The sequence below is a fragment of the Echiichthys vipera genome (genome assembly GCF_963691815.1).
Source record: "Echiichthys vipera genome assembly, chromosome: 19".
Taxonomy (NCBI): Eukaryota; Metazoa; Chordata; class Actinopteri; order Perciformes; family Trachinidae; genus Echiichthys; species Echiichthys vipera.
Genome location: NC_139844.1, coordinates 8,186,448 through 8,208,728, shown reverse-complemented (window position 1 = coordinate 8,208,728; position 22,281 = coordinate 8,186,448). Strand labels below are relative to the sequence as shown.

Below are 22,281 nucleotides of genomic sequence, written 5' to 3'. Positions count from 1 at the left end.
GTGAAAAGGACCTAAAGCTGTCAAATGTATTGGAGTAAAACGCATAAAGTAGCATAAAGTGCAAGTACTTTGAGTTTGTAGTACAGTACTTGAGTAAATGGAGTCACTGTCAGGCACTCTAATGTGTCTTTATCTCCGTTCCCTTATTTGAGTTGGTTTTAATTAAGGCAAACTCACAGGAAGTGACCATGTTTATCTCATCTGAGTCTCTGTTGAGAGTTGAAGTGAGAGAAAGGAAGGATGAAGAAGTGACACTTTAAGAATTAGAGGAACTAGATACAACATTTCTCTTAAAGACGCAAAACATTTAGAAATTTACAGGAAGAAGAGACGAGAGAGACCCGATGGCTGAATTCAGATGGAGTCAAATGTCTTTATTCCTGATACTGGTGCTTCAGTTTAAAGGTAAGAATAAATTTATCATCTAAAATGGAACAGAAATGTTAAAAAATTATTATTATGAATGATTCTTATAACCTAACTTCCATTTAACCAAATAGTTTGTTTTCAGCGAGTTGAACGATCACACTTATGCAAACCTTTGTGTGTCTAAAATGACCTTCACACAGCCGATGTAATGGGCACTTTTTTTGAAAGGCCGCTTTGGTCCCCTGCACTTTTTTGAAAGGCCACTTTGGTCCCCTGCACTTTTTAGAAGTCAAAGTGTAAGTTACTCAAAGAAATGAGTTACACCCATTCTGCAACACCTTCACTGGCTCCCAATAAAGCAGCATATCCATCATTTACAAAGCTCTCAATAATCTGATGAATATAATGTGTTATTATATTATTTTTATTAATATTATTATTATTAAAATAATAACTGCAGAGCCTCAGCAATGAAATGTTTTTTGTTTGTTTTATAAATGCTTATATTTAATGCCAAAGAGATACACTTATTTTCATGTGTTATTTTATGTATTAACTGTTAAAAAAAACCCAACAATGAAAGATTCAGGGGAATTTAGGGATTACAAATTAGATTTTTGTACATCCAAACTCACGATAATTGTTTCATCTATAACCCTATCATCCAAATTGATGATTGTTGCACCCCAAATTGTCCCAGTGTTCATGTCATGCCATCATCAATATATTTTGTCAGGTGACGGATAGAGGTGCAGTAGGAGAGGCAGGAGGAGATGGAGGAGTAGAGGCAGGAGGAGATGGCGGAGTAGAGGCAGGAGGAGGTAGAGGAGTAGAGGAAGGAGGAGATGGAGGAGGTAGAGGAGGAGAGGCAGGAGGAGGTGAAGGAGAGGCTGGAGTAGGTAGAGGAGGAGAGGCTGGAGAAGGTAAAGGAGTAGAGGCTGGAGGAGGTAGAGGAGGAGAGGCTGGAGGAGGTAGAGGAGGAGAGGCAGGAGGAGGTGAAGGAGAGGCTGGAGTAGGTAGAGGAGGAGAGGCTGGAGAAGGTAAAGGAGTAGAGGCTGGAGGAGGTAGAGGAGGAGGGGCCTGAGGAGGTAGAGGAGGAGAGACTGGAGGAGGTAGAGGAGGAGAGGCCTGAGGAGGTAGAGGAGGAGAGTCTGGAGGAGGTAGAGGAGTAGAGTCTGGAGGAGGTAGGAGGAGGAGAGGCCTGAGGAGGTAGGAGGAGAGGCTGGAGGAGGTAGAGGAGTAGAGTCTGGAGGAGGTAGAGGAGGAGAGGCCTGAGGAGGTAGAGGAGGAGAGGCTGGAGGAGGTAGAGGAGGAGAGGCTGGAGGAGGTAGAGGAGGAGAGTCTGGAGGAGGTAGAGGAGGAGAGGCCTGAGGAGGTAGAGGAGGAGAGGCTGGAGGAGGTAGAGGAGGAGAGACTGGAGGAGGTAGAGGAGGAGAGTCTGGAGGAGGTAGAGGAGGAGAGGTCTGAGGAGGTAGAGGAGGAGAGGCTGGAGGAGGTAGAGGAGGAGAGGTCTGAGGAGGTAGAGGAGGAGAGGCTGGAGGAGGTAGAGGAGGAGAGGCTGGAGGAGGTAGAGGAGGAGAGGCCTGAGGAGTTAGAGGAGGAGAGGCTGGAGTAGGTAGAGGAGGAGAGGTCTGAGGAGGTAGAGGAGGAGAGGCTGGAGGAGGTAGAGGAGGAGAGGTCTGAGGAGGTAGAGGAGGAGAGGCTGGAGGAGGTAGAGGAGGAGAGGCTGGAGGAGGTAGAGGAGGAGAGGCCTGAGGAGTTAGAGGAGGAGAGGCTGGAGGAGGTAGAGGAGGAGGGGCCTGAGGAGTTAGAGGAGGAGAGGCTGGAGGAGGTAGAGGAGGAGAGGTCTGAGGAGGTAGAGGAGGAGAGGCCTGAGGAGTTAGAGGAGGAGAGGCTGGAGGAGGTAGAGGAGGAGAGGCCTGAGGAGTTAGAGGAGGAGAGGCTGGAGGAGGTAGAGGAGGAGAGGTCTGAGGAGGTAGAGGAGGAGAGGCCTGAGGAGTTAGAGGAGGAGAGGCTGGAGGAGGTAGAGGAGGAGAGGTCTGAGGAGGTAGAGGAGGAGAGGCTGGAGGAGGTAGAGGAGGAGAGGCTGGAGGCTCACAGATGAGGTTGAAAGAATAAACGGCATACAGCAGCAATAGAAAACTAGAAGAACTACTAGAAAACACAGTTAACTGAAGAGTTAGAGTTTTATTCAAAATACCTTTGTCCCCCTCTGAAATCAAAATTTTCCCCCTGCCTCACACAGACATTAATAGTGTTATTTGTATGTATCTCAGTTCTTCATACTTCTCTCATTTTCTCAGCCGGACAACTTTTCAGCTGCACCAGTGTCAGAGACGGAGATGAAGTCACTTTGCCTTGTGAAAGTGTGAGACCCCAGGAAAAGTGTGACAGTACTCAATGGCTCTACAGTGATGCAAGATTCACGGGAAGAATAGAGCTGGCTAAAAATGGGAAGATTGTTGAGAACTCTAAGCTTAAAGACGCACTGAGACTTACAGAGAACTGTTCTCTGGTTATAAAGAAGACCACACTGGAGGATGTTGGCCGTTACGACTGTCAACAGATCAGACCACAGCAAGAAGGTGCAAATGCTGTGGTTCTTCTGTCTGTTGTCACCCGTGAGTATTTACATAATAATGTTTACAATCTGTCCTATTATAACAACAAACTGAAACATTACAATAATTCAGATTACAGTGATGAAGTTAATTTGTCTCTCATTATATCTCCATCTTCACCAGTGACTGAACAGAAGGACGGTGATGAGGTGACGATACACTGCTCTTTGACAACATATGAACGATGTAGACACGCAGTGAAGTGGCTGTTTAAGAGTCAAGATGTGGATAAAAACAACCAACAGATGAGGACATCACAGTCTCCCTGCTACACCTCTGTGACCATTCTGACTTCTCATTTTAGTTACACATCAAGACATGAGTTATTTACATGTGAGGTAACATGTGACGGTGGCAGAAGGCAGGTGTTTCCCTTCAGCCCTCGGCCCTCAGGTGAGACACCAGGTGAGAACATGTTGAGTTTCGAGTCAATCTGACGACTAAAATATTTGTTTATTTCATATATTGGAAGTTATAATATCTCTTCAGGTAAGGACACAACAACAGCAACAACAAAACCAACAACGACAGCAACAAGTGAAAACAGCATTAAAACAGGTACCACCGATGCTTCACCGAAACGGCACAGCGTTTTTATGCCTTTGTACATCTTCTGTTGAGCTTTCAACCACATCTCAACAACAAACTGAGGTTTAAGGCAATGGGAAAACATATAAATGGGTCTTGGGTTAAGTGTCAGAACTGAAAGCTGCAGCAAAAATGATTCAAACATTTGTATTATCCCCACAGATTTGTTGGTGTTCATCGTCTTGGCTTTGGTTTCGGTCGCACTCTTGATAATCATTGTGGCAGTCGTCGTTTGGAAGAGAAGTAAAAGTGAGAACATTCACAGATACAACTTTCAATAGCAAAGCAATTTATTAAAACTGGATTTTCTCCGTGGAAGCTTAAATCAAATCTGTTTATTTTTGTCTTTACAGAGAACAAAACACTTCTGAATGACAACATTGTGAGTTTAAAAACAGTTCTTTACTGTAAATCTTAATTCTATAGCTAAAAATGGATAAGATGAGATAATAGTAGTAGGGGCAATTGTGACACTTTTTACATTTAATGTCATTACTCAAAAACATCTTGACCTATTTGGATGCATTTTATGTAGATTGTTTGTATCTATGTTTTACATGGTAACAATCATCAAATGTTTTACAAGCAATGTTAAGCTGCGTTCAGACCGGACACGGTGGGCGAGATTAAATCTCAAGAAAAGCGAGTATCGCGGCCCTGGTCATGCATGTTTCTTCTAACCACAGATAACATAATTTTATTGGAGTGATAACAAACAAAATTGGTTCGAGGGATCATCACGTGCATACCGAATGTCATGGTTGTGTCTCGTTAAGAAGTTACAACTGTCCCTAGTCTCCCCTACTGACTGTATCGTATTACAGTTCACTTAAGTGGCTGCAGCAAGGAAAGTGATTGTGAGAAAAAAGTAAAAAAAAGGCCAAAGTCAAATTGAATTCATCCACTGGACGGGAAGTTGTAGATTTGAAGATGTTTTGACACTCCTGTGACACTACCTGTACCTGAAACCTGCTCAGATATGTCGCACAGGTGCTGCTTGGTTTTGTACCCTGGCAACATGTGCATTAACTGAACTAATGAACTAATGAACTGCTTTATGCTTTTTTATGTCCAGGGGATGACCTCAAACCCTGCTGCGAGTCAGTCTGCTCCAGAAACCAGTCAGGACACGGTGAGAACACACACACACACTACACTCAGTACAAAAGTTACACCTACTGTTACATGTGTCTTTGTCCTGGAAAATATTTAGATCTATATGAGTCCTGAGAGTGTGAGAATGAAGGAAGGAATCACAAAGGAAAACAGAAGTTAGATGATTAGTAGAGAGCATGGGTGTCAAACCATCTTCCAAAAACTGTTATTCCCTGTTTTAATGAGCAGCCGTATCGTCTTGTCTGTGTAGGCCGATCCTGAAGACGGTGTTTCCTACGCCTCCGTCAGCTACACCAAGAAGACCGACAGTAAAGCAAAGGTAGGATGTCTGATTGGTTACACTTACATAAATACAAACACACATTTACAGACAGGAAACACAAAAGAGACACAATCCATAGGGAGCAAAAGCAGAGCAAGTCAGTTACAATTAAAACCACAGACATATTTGGGACAGAAAGCATAGACAAGTCCTGAGAATGTAAAGAGTGGCACTTTTCTGCGTGATAAGGACACATAGGGAATATGCATGGATGGATTGCTCAATGCCCAGGGGCAGTGGCGGATTAAGGTGGTCATGGGCCCCTAAGCTACTGTTTGTTTGGCCCCCCCGCATTATTAATCCTGCTTTTTTTTTTAGAAAGAAAAACAGCTAGAACAGAAGAAGAGTCCGCTACCTTGAACAATCCTGTCAATGTAGGACTTTTCTTTAATAAATCTTGGTCCCATAGTTCTTTCAGTCGCTGTGATTTTCTTTTTCGTGCTCCACTATCACATTTCCTTTCTGATATTTTCCTCTTTACTGTCCAGTAACAGTGAGTGACGTATCATTGACAACAAAACTGACCTTATGAACCCGGCCCCATGATGGCAGCTGATTGGGTAAATGTGTCTATCCTTTCTAAGGGCCCCAATAGGAGGCAAGGTTTTTTTCCCAGTGAGGTAAATTAAAAAATTGTAACACATCGGGGAGGCCCTAGATTGCAGCCTAGGCCAGCCTGTGCATTAATCCACCTCTGCCCAGGGGCCCATAAAGTCAGGGGCTCTGACTCATAAAATGTTGCAACAAAATGATCACAAAGAAATGCTAAATGACCACAAGTATACACAAAATGACAACGAATGACCACAAAGAGACAGAAAATTACTTTAGGGATGCAAAATGACCACAAAGAGATGCAGAATAAATGCAAATAGACACAAAACAACCAGGCCGAGACAAAAAATGACAACAAAGACCCGCAAAATGATTAAAAATAGATTTAAAATGATGACATAGAGAAACAAAACAACGACATAGAAACGTAAAGTGTCTAAAAATAGATGCAAAGCAATCACAGAGATGAAAAATAATTACAAAGACATACAAAACAACTAAAAATAGATGTAAAATGACCACAAAGAGAAACAAAATGACTAAAAAACGACTAAAAGTCAGTTCTTGGTTGTTCCGACATAGACCGAGTTGGTGTTTGTGCCCAGGGGCCCATTGGCTCCGAATGCGTCCATGGTCGTATGGGAGCAAACTAATTGCCTTTTAGATAAAGGTGTACCAGTGACCGAGCCTCACAGTGATGAGTCAGAGTTCTCACCATTAGTAATGAACCTTGGGGAAACATGGTTAGCAGTGTCAACCATATATATACTCTTTAGATGGTTGACACTGATATATATATATATATATACGATCACCATAATCTAACTCAGGTAAAACAAACAAACTATGAGGGAGTCATCAATAAAAAAAACAACTGATATTTTAAGAGTTACCAACCTCTATTTTGTTGCGTTGTTACACTGTGTGCTGTGTGTCATTGAGGTGTCGTGACATATCCTGTTTTGCAATTTACATGGTGCTGTTTCCCGCCAGGTTCAGAGAAACGATTATGATGATGATGGTGGTGGTGATGCAGTGACCTACACGATGGTGAAAGCTTCCTCCGCTGATCCCAACAACCTCTACGCCACCCTCAAATAATGTGTCATGTTTGCTTTGCTCTGATAATGTTTTTGAATGATCACTCTCAGGGTTAACTAGTGTCGCAATGTAAAAGGGGGAAGTCTTTAATCCACATGCATATGGGCTGATGCTTAAGATAAGAATAATATATTGCACATATATGACACATTTTGCTTAATACTCTCTGAGCAGAGATGCATGTGCTCACCTGAGGCTATTAGTTCAAGGTTAATAAGCATATTGCTATTTTGTTGTTTCAATGGCGTGGATTGCCTGAAATTATTTATGCAGTCATTTAATAAGGTTGAGCAATTTGACTTATTCTCACATTCTCATTCTTTTTTTCATGTATCGTTTAGTTTCATCCCTTTTTGTTTGATATGAAATGTTTTGACCATTTATGTCTTTTGGTTTAAATTAGCTTTGAATTTCTTAAAAAAAAAACACACACAGTCTGAAACACGGTTCATTAAAAAACTGAAGGAGAAACTGTGGAAATCCAAAAATGACTTTGAATCATCACTACACAGAAAGTGGGAAGAGGGAAGTTGTGGAGAGTAACAGAATACAAATGAGGAAGTGAGACCATCCTGAAATAGATCATATAGCTCTCTTCTTACGTTTGAGAACAACACATTCATGAAAAAACAGAGATGCTCAATATTTAAAGTCAGACGGAGTAAAATGTCTTCATGGATTATCACCCTGATTGACCTTAATGGTGTCCTGGAATCATTTGTTAAGTTTTTGGAACAAGGATCTAATGTGAAATGGATTCACAGCTCAGAGTAGGTGTGTGGGTAATATAGTCGTGTTAAATGTGGCAGCAGTGAGAAGTATTTAGATCTGATATTTAAGAAAAATTAGAAATAAGTAGATATATTACTTAAAGTAGGAATGCTTTACTCAACTAACATGTACGTATGCATTTCAATTTTTGGAGCTAAATTTACAGAAGTATATATATATATATATATATATATATATATATATATATATATATATATATATATAAGTATATACCGTATATACAGTATATATATATAAGTATATACCGTATATACAGTATATATATATAAGTATATTCCGTATATACTTATATATATATAAAAGTATATACCGTATATACAGTATATATATATAAGTATATACCGTATATACAGTATATATATATAAGTATATTCCGTATATACTTATATATATATATAAAAGTATATACCGTATATACAGTATATATATATTTATAAAAGTATATACCGTATATACAGTATATATATATTTATATAAGTATACACCGTATATACAGTATATATATAAGTATACACCGTATATACAGTATATATATATATGTATATACCGTATATACAGTATATATATATATAAAAGTATATACCGTATATACAGTATATATATATTTATATAAGTATATACCGTATATATATATATAAGTATATACCTTATATACAGTATATATATATATATATATATATATATATATATAAGTATATACCGTATATACAGTATATACATATATATATGGTTTATACCTTGACTAGTGCTTCAAGTGTATTATTTTTTTCACGTTTAAAATAAAGCATTAATTCTTCATTCATTCATTTATATATTATAGTTTTTAATTCAATCTTCAATCTGCAAAGTAACAAAGTACTTCAGAAGAGTACTTGTAGTTGAGTATTTGAGTGAACCTCCGCTACTAAAATGTGTTTGACAACATACAGTCTATGATTTAAAAGGGGTCATTAAGGGACATTTATTTTGAAATCTCTTCCTCGCCCCGGAAGCGCTTCTCCGTTGACCCAGATCTGGTTTCCGTTGCTGTGATGTTGGAAGCACTGAGTATTTGGTGGTGAATTTTCCTCCACAGTGGGACTGAACTAAACCAGCCGCGACTGTCCTTCGGTACATGCTCTGTAGTCAAACACCGCGGAGAGAGAGAGCGGCTGCTCGGCGTCTTTAAACCCGCAGAAGGAGACCAGAGGACCGGGGACGTTCGATGTGACTGCAGCCGTCCACCATGAGTAACAGCCACCCTCTGCGGCCGCTGGCCTCGGTGTCGGAGATCGACCACATCCACCTGTTGTCGGAGCAGCTGGGAGCCCTGGTGCTGGGAGAGGAGTACAGCGATGTTACCTTCATCGTGGAGGGGAAGAGGTTCCCGGCGCACCGCGTCATCCTGGCTGCTCGGTGTCACTATTTCAGGTGAGTACCCGTGGTCCCTGTCACCGTGCCGCTCCTGTCAACAAACAATCCAACAGACAAGTCTCACACATACTTAAAGTCATGGAGGATTACTGAACGGGCCTACCGGGCTCAGGCCACATAAAGTCAGGGGCCCTGACATGTAAGATCCTGCTGAAAAGGATCCAAAGAGATGCTAAAGCCAACAGGTATTCACATGACGACCACAAATGACCACAAAGACACAAAAGTGACTATAGAGATGCGAAACGACCATGAGGAGGCAAAGAATGACCAAAAAGACACGCAAAATGATTCAAAATAGATGTAAAATGAGCACAGAGAGAAACAAAACGATGACAGAAACGTCAAATGTGTAAAAAATAGATGCAAACCATTACAGAGACTTATTAACCAACTAAAAACGGACGTAAATGATCACAAAGAGAAACAAAATGACTACACAACGACCAAAAGTACGGTCGACTCTTTGAATATAGTAGATGCCAAATGACTGAAAACAGAAACAGACACAAAACGACAACAAAGACACGCAAAATGACTCAACAAAGATGCAAAACCAACACAAAAAGATGCAAAACAATCACAAAGACATACAAAATAACTTCAAATACATGTGAAATGGCCATAAAAGATGCAAAATAACAAAAAGAAATCATGCAAAACAATCACAAAGACATACAAAAGAACTAAAAATACATAGAAAACAACCAAAGATGACTGTTTAATGACCAGAAAGAGAAAAATAACCAAAACAAATATGCAAAACAATCACAAAAAGTTGCAAAACAACTACAAAGACATAGAAAATAACCAAAGATGACTGTTTAATGACCAGAAAGAGAAAAATAACCAAAACAAATATGCAAAACAATCACAAAAAGTTGCAAAACAACTACAAAGACATAGAAAACAACCAAAGATGAATGCATAAGGACCAGAAAGAGAAACAAAATGACTGAAAGTAGTCTCTTTGAATTTGGGTGTCTTGTTCCTATGCAGACAGTGGGACACACACGCACACACATACACACACACACACACACACACACACACACACACACACACACACACACACACACACACACACACACACACACACACACACACTTTACCCTGAACCCACAACTTTTACAGAAATGAGTAGTAGCAATAATAATAATATGACAAATATACGATAAGATCTACGAGTAGATGCTTTACAAAATGAAGAGCTCAAGAAGACGATATGGTTAAAAGCAACAACGTGATGATTTGACAAAGGATCATAGGGAGTTCTTGAAGATATGTAGTGAGTTGACATGTTCCATGTCAGCGGGGAGATGGTTCCCGTATCTTTATCGGTCGTAGGAATAGTAAAACAGGGCTGCTGAATGTGACTAAGAGGGTAAATGGAGAAATATGGGGTTATTGTTTTAAATAGGAGGGATAGTTCGTATCCTTTGCTAAACCCATCTTGACGATGTACAAATCCAAATATTCAACCGATCAATTGAGTTGTGCATTTTCTTTCTCTCATGTGACTGTAAACTGAATCTTTTTGGACTCAAAAAAAGGTTTAATTCCCTTTTGTTCATTTGTAGATGGCCCATCCTAAGGTGCAAATGCTTTCTCTTAGGTTGTGACTGGTTGTGTTTTGGCCCTGTCGGCTGCATGTTCCTATGTTTTCCCACTGATGTTCCCTTCCACTGTGTACCTGACACCAACGTTTGTCAATATTTGTGTTTTATGTACACAAGGAGCATATAACACTTCGCACGCATGCCACGTCATGCCTCGAACGTATCACCTGTTTGTGAGACTTCTGACAGCTGCTTGAGACCGTCCAAAGTTCTAACACCGTAGAGGAAGTTAGTGAGAAAACGTGTGGAAAAAAAGAAATAAACGCTCAAGCTTTTTGATTCCCTTTAGGGCCCTGCTGTACGGTGGGATGAAAGAGTCCCAGCCCCAGGCGGAGGTGTGTCTGGAGGAGACGCGGGCAGAGGCCTTTTCCATGCTACTACACTACCTGTACACGGGCCGGGCCAGCCTCAGCTCCGCCCGGGAAGAGGTGCTGCTGGACTTCCTAGGTCTGGCTCACCGCTACGGCCTCCAGCCACTGGAGGACTCTACCTCCGAGTTCCTGCGCACCATCCTGCACACCAACAACGTGTGCCTGGTTTTCGACGTGGCCAGCCTGTACTCTCTGAGCGCGCTCAGTGCAGCCTGCTGCGCCTACATGGACAGACACGGACCTGAAGTCTTGAACTCTGACGGCTTCCTCATGCTCTCCAAGGTAGGAGGATAGAGGATTACAGGAGTGTGGTTGAAGAGGTGTAATCAGTGTTCATACGTCGTGAAATCTGGTTTGGGCCCTAGATATGTCATGTATCGGGTTTGGCAGTGGCTCTTTTACACACGCAGAACACGACAGGAGATTGTCCGTGTCAAATGATGTCTCACCTACAGGAAACACTCTGTTTGGTAAAGACAAGGGGGGGCTGGGGGCATGTTGTGATTACACCACGCCGACAGGCGGTTTGTTATTTGTTCATCATCAACACGCCCATTTGCTCTTTGTGAATACACTGGAGAATGAACAGCTGTATTCCCTGTTGTATGGGCTCACTCAGAAATGAAGCAGTCGTGGTAGCAGAGAGCTGGGAGGATATATTCTGTTTGATTCCTGGTCCAACTGATTCCGACGTGTTCTCACATACAGCCTCACTGGGAAATGTCTGGGCCATTTGAGGTTTGCAGTGCATGTGTGAAAGTGGCTGATGAAATAAACATGGTATGCCCAGCTACAGTTTATCTGCTATTGCACCACTGACTCCATCTTGTGATTGACTTTAACTTATTATCATTAAGCCTCAAAAGACATTAATGAAAAATTCTCCCCTAAAATAGTCAGAGTCTAAAGAAACAATAGTCTGGCCTACAGTAAAAACAAAACAAAAACAAAGTATTTGCACAGTGATATGTGATATGCAGGACAACAGACCAACAGTGAGAGAGAAGAAGCTGTAATCCCGCCACGTTTGATTTGTGCAGACTGCTCTGCTGACTGTGGTCAGACGGGACTCGTTCGCTGCCAGCGAGAAGGAGATCTTTCAAGCCTTGAGTCGTTGGTGCCGGCAGCACGAGGAAGGGGCAGACACCCAGGAAGTGATGTCAGCAGTGCGGCTGCCGCTCATGACCCTCACAGAGATGCTGAACGTGGTGCGACCGTCTGGCCTGCTGAGCCCGGACAACCTGCTGGACGCCATCAAGACCCGCTCTGAGAGCCGCAATATGGACCTTAACTACCGCGGCATGCTCAGTCAGTGCTCTTCCTCCATCTGCTCCTAACTGTTATTATTATTATTATGATTAGTATTATGATTATTATAATAATGAGTCACGTCAAACATCAAATCGAACACATTGTATATTTCTGTGTTTTTCATATGCTGCTTCTTCTTTGGTTTCAGTCCCGGAGGAGAACATTGCCACAATGAAGTACGGAGCTCAGGTGGTGAAAGGGGAGCTGAAGTCGGCGCTGCTGGACGGAGACACTCAGAACTACGACCTGGACCACGGCTTCTCCAGACATCCCATCGAGGAGGACTGCAGGGCCGGCATTCAGATCAAACTGGGCCAGTCGTCCATCATCAACCACGTCCGCCTGCTGCTGTGGGACAGAGATAGTCGGTAAGACTGGCCTGTGTAATATTTACTTTCACATATTATATAATATTTACTGTCAGAAAATTGTGTGGTTGCCTGCTTGCGTGTGTTTGTGCGTGTGCATGCATGTGTGTGTGTGTGCTGGTATTTTCTTGAAGCATGTCGGACAGAGAGTGAGAAAAAAAACAATCACTGTTTTTCCAAAATGATTGCTGACAGAACCTATTTTTTTGATAGGTAATAACACTTTTCTCGTGTCCAGGAGATGGTCTCATGTTATTCTGTCTCTGGTTATTCAGACTTAAAAAACATGAATGGAGGTCGCACTCACACTGTCCATCCGTACCGTGCCCAAACAGGTTTTAAGGGTAAAGTCTAGTTCGTTTGACCAGTGTGAGTGCAAGTGCACCGCGCCTAGCTGCGGCCAGCTTGCCGGCCACGGACCGTTTGGGAGAGGTGGGCTTTTGTAAAGCACGTTTGCACATGCGCGAGCGTGCGCACGTGTACGGGCATGAGGCCTATGGCGGCTCTGACGTCATTTCCTGTGCGCCTGTTGGGACAAAGAAAAAGAAGGACGGACCATGCGCAGACATTCAATACAATGGTGGCGAAACGTTCACGTTGGTGTGATGTGGAGGTGGTGTGTTTACTGCAGATTTGGTTGGATGAAAATATTCAAAAACAGTCGACAAGACGCACAAAAACTCCCATGGAACAAAGCGACGCATCATGGTGACGTCAATCAATGCGTGTGACGTGTTACGGCGTGATGACGTATAGGCAGCAAGAAGCATTCACCGAGGCCCAGGTAGTGTGAGTACAAACGGGCCTGGTCCTCCCGGGTAGAGGGAAGGGGGGACAAGTACCCTAAAGCACGGGGCACGGTACGGATGGACAGTGGGAGTGCGCCCGTAGTTAAGCTTTTTACTGAACCTCATTATACTAAATTTATTTGATGACACACTGAGTTTGTGTAACGATTTCAAATGTCATTCTTCATCATTTAAGGTCCTACTCGTACTACATCGAGGTGTCTATGGATGAGCTGGACTGGGTGCGTGTTGTGGACCATTCAAAGTACCTCTGCCGCTCTTGGCAGAATCTGTTCTTCACACCCAGAGTTTGCAGGTAAACTCAACAACAAACACATTTGGCTCCAGGTTCAGTAATTATCCCTTGGCTTGAGCTGTTGTGGAAAAGTTGACTAGCTTTTTATGCAAGTTAACCCTGTTTATTTATAAGAAACCAGGCCTCATTAAATATGGTACGCATCATGTCCCGTACTCACAAGCAGCTCAACCTCTTTTGGGCTTGTCTGCTCTTTCTCTCGCTTTAACCTGGTGCATATGGCAATTACAGTGTGTTTTGATGTTGTTGCCTGTAGTCGATGTGGATTATATTCTCTCTTTTTGAAAACCACACTGATGTTTTACTGGCATAGGACAGAGAAGAATATTTTCAGACATTTGAGTTCAAATGTCTGAAAATTCCTTCCTGAATTTTACACCGCCTTGTTTTCACCTTGTTAGACAAATCAAGGTGAAGCTGGAGACACTCCAGATTTGAGATAATGCGCTGTGTGCGTTCCTGGTTTGAGATAACGGCGTGTAAACATCTAAACAGATTTGAGAAGATATGAGTCGAGCTTGTCCTAAGGAAAGAAATTATGGCCATCATACGAACACAACTGCAAATATTCCAATTGCCAATTCTCATGCAGTTTGTTGCTTTTTGTGTCTCAGGTATGTTCGCATTGTGGGAACACACAACACAGTCAACAAGGTCTTCCACCTCGTGGCTTTTGAATGTATGTTCACAAACCGCTCATTCACCCTGGAGAATGGACTTTTGGGTAAGTTGCAGAAACGCTACACATGCAATAAGACTGTGAATGTTCTCATTTGTCCAGGTCATCGTTATCCCCAAAGCAATTTCAGTCAAAAGCAACTGGACTTGGTTGTTTGTCTAGGAAGATGTTCCACCTGTCATCCCAAAGGCTTCATCAGTTCATGTACACATCTGACCAGACTGTCTCTCTTGGATGAGAGGTGAAACGTCTTCCTAGACAAATAACCAAGTTACCCTTGCTCTACTCCGGGTTCAGCCTGCTTTATGTTGTGTCCCTTTCATACAAATAAGTGCAGGTCACAGCAAACACAAGTCTGTAACCCTGCACCTAATGTCTGCAGTGCCCAATGAGAACGTGGCGACCATCGCGTCGTGTGCCAGTGTCATCGAGGGTGTGAGCCGCAGCAGAAACGCCTTGCTCAACGGCGACACGCGCAACTACGACTGGGATTCCGGCTATACCTGCCATCAGCTAGGCTCCGGAGCGATCGTCATCCAGCTGGCTCAGCCCTACTCCGTTGGATCCCTGAGGTAGATCACTGACTCTGAGTTCTGTTTTATCCGTTCAAACAAATCAAACTATAACTTTGGGCCTCACCGAGCTGTTGCAGATGTATCTACCACAGTAAATAAGAGTAAAATTAAGCATCTGAATCATTTATGTTTTGGTAAATGTGACATTTTAACGACTGCTGTTTGACCTGGTTATATGACCGTTGTTATGAAGGGTCATTTGAATTTACAGTCTAATATATTGTATACAGTGGCTATGAGCACAGCTTTAAGACAGTTAAAGCAATTCTTACCATTCTGCCATTTTGACACTTTTCTTTTGTAATCTTAAAATGCTCCTTATAAACGTATGGCACACTAAAATGTAAAAGAAATCCACCAGGTGTTTAAACTCATTAGTATTCAATCCTCATATATTTCTGATTAAAGTCTGACCAAAAAAGACTTGCTGAATGATCCATCACTCCATTTTATACTAATGCTGCATTCTAGTGCCATGGGAAGTCCGGAGTTTCGGACCTCCAACTTGGCAAAGTGCACTGGAATACCTGTCAAAGTTGAACTTCCTACTAGTGAATTCTGGGTCGGTCGATCACCCTCAAATTCTCTAGTAGGAGTGCACTGCCTAGTTGGAGGTCCGAAACTTTGGACTTGCCATGGCACTTGAATGCAGCATTTCTCTCTCACCACACATGTTGGGGGAGGAGGGAGCGTCAGAGGCCAGGCAGGGGGAAGAGGGTGGGACTTTGGAGGGGAGCGCTGTGAGTCATGCAAGAAAGGTAAGAAATGCTCTAAGACAGTGTTTTTCCCTTACCTGTCCAGGCTGCTGCTGTGGGACTGTGACGAGCGCTCCTACAGTTATTACATCGAAGTCTCCCCCAACCAGCAGCAGTGGACCAAGGTGGTTGACCGCACCAGGGCAGCGTGTCGGTGAGTTCCTCTTCTGTCACATCCTTTACCGCCCTGTTACTTTTACAAGTTACCTACGCTCTTTAAAGACAGTTGACCGAAGGCTGTGGCTGTGCGTTAACAGTATATTTTGTCTTGTGCGTAAAGTTTTTGAAATAGTTTTTCATATTACGTAATATTGTTAATTTCTAATGAATATGTCTTCACTGTGAAATGATCCCTCTAAGCATTTGTAGCGTCTAACTTCTCTGTGGTTTGTTGTTTATTTCCTCTCCTGCGTCCCTGTTGGAACTATCAGATATCTGCTTTATGTGGCCCTTTAGTGAGCGCCTAGTCGTGTTCATTTACTGCCGATAAAAAACTAGCATTTCCTGATTCTGCTGCTTCATCATAAAAGCTTTTAAATAACAAAGGAACAGGGACTTTATTGTGAAAAATTTCTAGGAAATGAAATGCTCCTTTCATCACTCAGGCTCGCTGGTTTCTAAACATTAACAGCAGGCATTGTGGCATAAGAGCAGTAATATCTATAGTTACAGCCTACATATTTGTGAATTATGGTACATTTTGTGGAAGAAGGAATATAAGGTTATTGTCTACTGGTGGCCACAACCGCCTTTTGCCAGAAAGCAGCGGCTACAAAGAGCTTCAGAGAGCCTGAGATAAGAGCAGTAACACGGGGAAAAAAACACACACAGTATGGTTGTGATATCCAAAACGACCAAAATACACACAACACGTGGCGGGAGTCGAACCCCCGAATAACCACACTACACGGAAGACAACCTTTAAGCGGATTACCTTGTTATATTGGTAATTGAGGGCCGAGCCAAAGCAGCTCCTGTGTGTTCATTTCTGGCAGGTGTGTGCTTCTTGTTGCTCTTGCAGGCAGATAGACAAAATTTAATGGGACAGAAAATTCCAGGTTTAATATCAAATGGACAGTTATCACAGAGCAGTCAGGAAAACCTAATCATAACAGACATAAATGTTGTAAACCCAGATACAGTCACAGTGTTTAACATATTATTTTTCCTGCGCTCTCTTCCAGATCATGGCAGACCCTAAAGTTTGATAAGCAGCCTGCTTCCTTCATCCGTATTGTTGGGACTCACAACACTGCTAATGAGGTGAAAACACACTCGTTGATCAGGCTTCTTCCTGCTCTGAATACATGTCAAAGATAACGCACCAGACTTCCATCAGCTCCATCAGGCAATTGAGGGCCCATCCACACGAAAACGCCTTTTCCTGTAACCGCACAACTTTAGTATTGTTTAGGCCGACCATCCACACGCAGCCGGAGCCTAAAAAAGGTATCTTTTGAAACTAGGTCCCAGAGTGGGAATATTTGAGAACGCCCCCCAGTGGCGTTGTTGTCTGGACGGCGAAACAGCATACTTTAACGATGCAGTCATCGCCCCACCTCCGACCTCTAACCCCCGCAGCGTCACGTAACAACAACAATCCTGCTGCGTTGAGAGAGACACGGACCAGACTGAACTGGACTCTGAGCGACTGCATGTGAAGGAATTAGGCCGACCATATATTATTCCCTTTTCCCTGATGCTCTGAATAAGTTGCTAAATTGGTCGCTAGTAGCTATTTGTAAATAAAGTTGCCAAGAAGGTCGCAAAAAGTAGCGAGAGACTGCCCGCCTTTGAGTGCTTTGGGGCGGGGAAGGGGCTCACAGCAGCACCCTCTGCTTGTTGAGGACACTAACTAAAGAGTGATTGGTGCATCAGAGTCCAAAACACCACAAAAGTCTCCAATAACACCAGTAGCAGTCGACAGATTTCTCTCTAGGCTGGATGAGGATTTGGGAAGTCTCCAGATTTGGAAACAAAATCTCTGGTGTATTATGATTCTACATAACTCCCTTCGGAGCTCCCTCTCTTCTTTTCCTTGTTGCTGTATTTCTGTGGCAGTTACAGCGCCACATCCACGCCCGGCATGTGTACTACTGCGTTTTTAGACAGTTTCATGTGGACACAGATATTTCTTGAGTCCATGTGGACGGAAAACTTTTTCAGAACGACGGAGGAAAAAAAAGTTGTTTTCGATCGTGTGGATGTACCCTAAATTTATCTAAAAAATCCCTGGGTGCTTACTCTGATTTAATACCCAGCTGGATTTATAGAAGAATAACAGTGTCTTAATCGAGGGTATAACCCCGGCTAAGTGAATAACCAGGCTAATGCAGTTCTCATATATATTAGCGGGGAAGAATGGGTATAATGACAGGAGTAACTCTACCGCCGAAGGAAAGAATTGGTCTTCCTGGTAGTAAGGTTAGTTGCCATGGCGAAGTCCTCAGTGGGTTTAAAGGTAAAGCTTGCAGCTGGGGCGCCCGTGGGTCAGTGGTTAGAGCAGGAGCCCCACATACAGAGGCTGAAAGTCCTCGCCGCAGCGGCCCAGGGATCGTCTCCGACCTGTGGCCCTTTGCAGCATGTCGCCCTCTCTCTCTCCTGTTTTCTGTTCATCTTGAGCTGTCCTCAGAAATAAAAGCCAAGAAAATCTTACAAAAAACTGCTGCAGCAGAGTGGAGAGGGACGGAGCTACGGAGCATGTGCAGACGCGTGACCCAATCTGACCCCGGTTAAGGTGTTAACATGCACGAATGCTCTGGTTAGTAAATTAGCTATCTAGGTCTAGTACCGGAACTCAGATTTAAACCGGGGTACGGTGTTTACATGGCGTTTGAGAAACCGGGGTATTGCCTTAACCTGAATATAATCTGCTTTTTTTCTGAGGTGATTTCTCCTGTCTCTCTTCAGGTGTTCCACTGTGTGCACTTCGAGTGTCCGGCCCAGCTGGACACAGAGGTTAATGAAGGCAGCCCCGGTCTGGACCCCTCTGATTCCGGGTCCGCCTCCCTGCAAATGCGGCCCCAGCGACCTTCACGCACACACAGCCTGCTGCCCTCCCAGCCCTCCCAGCCCTCTTCCTCCTCCTCATCTTCCTCACAGTCCCCCAATCATTAAGAGTCCCCCTCCTCACCCCCTTCCTTGGAAGGCGTTAGAGGAAGGGAGACCTCGGAAAACCATTTTTGCACAGCCTTCATCACCTAGACTGCACTGCTACAGCACTGCTACAGCGCTGCTAAAGGCGATCGTCTCATTGTTATAACCCATGGTCCTTCTGTCATAAGTGCAACATTAGAGACTGGTATATCTGTAGCAGCAGCAGCGTTTAGGGCTCCAGTCTTCCCAGTTCTGAAAACAGAAGGTTAGGTGTTTGATCCTCTGGCTCATACATTTTTTTGTGAAGGTACTTTTTTAGCTACTAAGACTTTTTCCTTCAAAGTCATCAAAGTGGAATCTTTACTTCTCCAAAGACGAGGCACACGCTGAAATTTGTGGTTACACTGTACCACCAAAGAGCAGTAAGACCAGTGTGGGGAGTTTGCTATCAGAATTTTACGAGTTAATATTTCCAAAAGAGATGGATTTTATCCTCGAAAAAACAAGCTATTTTTTTAAGAAACTGTCTCTAAAATGACTCTACTCACTTTTCATACCATCTAGCTAACAGAGTAGCAGTCGAGTATTTTTCAAAAGTTCGGAATTCAATTCTTCAAAGGTTTGCCAAAGCTGTGGAGCTAATGCATTCTGTGGCATCCAATTTGCACTTAATCCAATTATGCATTTGCATATAAAGTAATCGCTGTTGAGTATTTGTTGACAGGCTTTCACACCCCAAAACCAAAATCTGTGGTCCTCATCTGGTGTGACTTTTTCATTCAAATTCACAGCTCATCAAAAAAGAAAACCTCACTAAATCTAAACTTGGATAGATTAAAGTCTCTTAATTTATCATTTTAAGCACTTGAATAGCTTAGCACAAATGATGGGGAGAATCAATTGTTGAGAAAATTGGGGCTGAGGTGAGGGGCTCGGACCAAACGATGTATGCACTAGGGCTGCGAGGAAGAAAGTTGATATACAGTCGATACATGAGCAGCTGCTATTGGCACTTTACTTTTACTCAAGTACACAGAAATAAAGTCTGCAGCTCGGGGGCGTCTGATTTACGTACAGTACTGGAATGTGGGATTTGGCAACTTTCTGTTTTGTACGTGAAATTAATTTAAACACTTCCTCGCTCTTGGATCTGTCAGGTTTAAGCTGTCTTTTGTTTGTGTGTGTGTGTGTGTGTTTTTTTCTGTTGTTGTTGTTTATGGGAGGTTTGTTTTTAAATTAAGCTATCAGTGCTGTGGTTCCTGTTTGTTTCATTTGTGTCCTGATGTTGCACTTTTGAGTTGTTGCTCGTTTTTCTTTCTTTCTTTTTTTTTTTTCTCTAACCTGAAATACCTAACTACCCTGTGTGATCCATTGATGTTTCTATAAGCCTTCTCCTAGTCATCCCCATCTACATTTTAGAAGAGCACCCGTAGTTCCATAGTTGGATAAAGTCTTCCTTGATAACTAACCACAGAACTGAAATAGGGCTTTGTTCAGGTTACATTGCAATGTAGATAACACACGCCCCACCCCTTATCTCCCTTTATGTATGTGTAGACTTAATATATATTAGTTTGACTAATGATGTGTGGTTGCATTTCACTGCCTCTTGTTCAATACATTGCCTGTCAAAAATGTGATCATGGAAACAACTGACCTTGTTTATTAATGTTCATTGCTGTGAGGGTTCACGCCCGTCTTCTTGCCTGAACCGCTGCTGTTAAACACAGCGGAGGTCTTTGATACGAGCAATACACTGATTGCTTTCTTCTGTTTTAGTCTTGAGCTTCTGTTGGAGACCAACAGTGGTGATCGATCAGTCGACATGTACTCATCATGCTCTAGGCACTGATGTCCCGGCAGCTCTTTAGAAAAATGTTGATGTGTAATGCTGCCTAAGGAGCCGTTTTACTGTCATGAAACATTTAAAAAGCTCTAATTTTGAAGCTCAGATTGTATTTTTGTCTCGTTTCTGTTTCTCCCAAAATGGCCTCATTTGTCCCGTAAGAACAGCCGCCACAGAAGGACAGAAAATGTTGAAGAGAGGTGATGAGAGCACAGTTAACCCGTTAAACCGACGAGCTTTATATGGACATAGTCACACTTAAGATTAAGCTTTGTGTACCTTTTTGTGTCAGATATAATCACTGATCAGAGGCAAAATTTTTAGAGATCACTCACAGAGATCATCATTTCACTTTATCCTTGCGCTTATATGGCACATTTTCTGAAATCCATCCATACATATCAGCTGTATCCCTCAGGAGTTGGTGGAGACCGAATGGGACTAAAAGGACATTCATTAGGTGGCCTGAAACATGGCTGCAAATTACTCTAATCTAGCTCTGCTCTGTGTGCAAAAAGGCAACTCTCTTGTTTCTTGTTTCTTTTACAGCTCGTTATGCTGCTCAGAAAAGTAAATGAATGCATTTCAAAACATCATACATACTGTCTCCCAAGAGGGTTCCTTTCACAAACTGATAAGTACTAAATATCAGCCAACCTATTATTTGGTGATACTGATGGTGGTATGATGAAATCCTATTAAGTTTTCTGTCTGTTACAAGTGCATTACAAACTTACGTCTTCACTGTAATCAGGTAAAACGGATTACAGTGTTGAAAGCTAGTCAAACCTGTACACTTTCAGTTTTTGTACTCCTTACTGCTTAAATTATTACTGGGTTTAAGTTGTAAAATGTTGCATTTACATGTCACTTTGTCACACTTTTTTTTTTCCCTTTTCTTTTTTTTAATAACGGGTTTTCAAATTGCTTGTCAAATACATTCAAATGATGAAAATGTTGGCACAAGAAACAACAGAACTAACCAAAAACAAAAATACTGGACATAGGTGAAGTAATAGAAATAAGACAGTATACACACATTTGAACACAATCATGAACACACACAAGGACTTACCTCATTTGTTATACAATTAGAAGATGTGCAGAAATGTATCATTTTGGTTTGTTTTTTATTAGGTAGTTTAAATTTGATATTGTTTCAAAATATGTATTTAATCAGATTATTTGAAAGAGTTGTAGGAGGTTCATTTCTTTAGATATTTTATTTAATGAATATAAAATGTATCTAAGATAATGAGCAAATTGATTTAATACTGCACGCCTTCATTTCGTTGGGCAATGTTTACTTTTACCTAATCCAAGTTTGTATTGTCTTATGAAGAGAAGTTGACACTTCAATTTAAGGTAAAGCATTTAATTGGGACATTTGGGATTCAAATCTTGCATTGATAAAAAATATATGTATTAGTTTTATTTAAATTTTGTATTCATTACAAATATGAGAACACAATATAATGTATCACTTATTTTTAAGTAGATATCAAAAAATAAAAAATATTCTCAGAAACAAATAAGTAGAAAAGCAAAAAAGAAACAAACTAACAAAAAATATGCCAAGGGTCAGTAAAGAATTTCATTAAAAACATTGAATATTGAGCACAATCTGACAGTTTTGATGGTTTTTGTTTTTAATGAGGTAATTGTCTATTTTTATATAAA

The 22,281-nt window shown here is 42.0% G+C and overlaps 2 protein-coding genes across 2 annotated transcripts; both read left to right on the top strand.

Moving 5' to 3' along the window:
• Positions 1–330: 330 nt before the first annotated feature.
• On the top strand, positions 331–7,012 carry LOC310961970 (uncharacterized protein). Its single transcript, XM_083934285.1, has 9 exons — positions 331–405; positions 2,673–2,990; positions 3,114–3,395; positions 3,480–3,548; positions 3,741–3,827; positions 3,932–3,960; positions 4,654–4,710; positions 4,945–5,013; positions 6,565–7,012. The coding sequence occupies exons 1-9, from the start codon at positions 345–347 to the stop codon at positions 6,670–6,672; spliced, it is 1,080 nt and encodes a 359-aa protein (XP_083790411.1). The 5' UTR covers positions 331–344; the 3' UTR covers positions 6,673–7,012.
• Positions 7,013–8,505: 1,493 nt separating this feature from the next.
• Positions 8,506–18,776, top strand: btbd9 (BTB (POZ) domain containing 9; the record flags this gene model as incomplete). Its single annotated transcript, XM_083934667.1, has 10 exons — positions 8,506–8,874; positions 10,786–11,149; positions 11,908–12,175; positions 12,327–12,546; positions 13,531–13,650; positions 14,265–14,374; positions 14,712–14,901; positions 15,706–15,813; positions 16,844–16,922; positions 18,570–18,776. Exons 1-10 carry the CDS (start codon positions 8,690–8,692, stop codon positions 18,774–18,776), a joined length of 1,851 nt encoding a protein of 616 aa, XP_083790793.1. The 5' UTR covers positions 8,506–8,689.
• Between the last annotated feature and the right edge of the window lie 3,505 nt (positions 18,777–22,281).

Bases quoted from the DNA above. Each gene is read 5' to 3' on its own strand.
- LOC310961970 (XM_083934285.1), top strand. From the start codon at position 345: ATGGCTGAATTCAGATGGAGTCAAATGTCTTTATTCCTGATACTGGTG. The intron at 2,991-3,113 runs GTGAGTATTTAC...CATCTTCACCAG, and splicing joins TCTTCTGTCTGTTGTCACCC to TGACTGAACAGAAGGACGGT. The intron at 3,961-4,653 runs GTGAGTTTAAAA...TTTTATGTCCAG, and splicing joins CACTTCTGAATGACAACATT to GGGATGACCTCAAACCCTGC.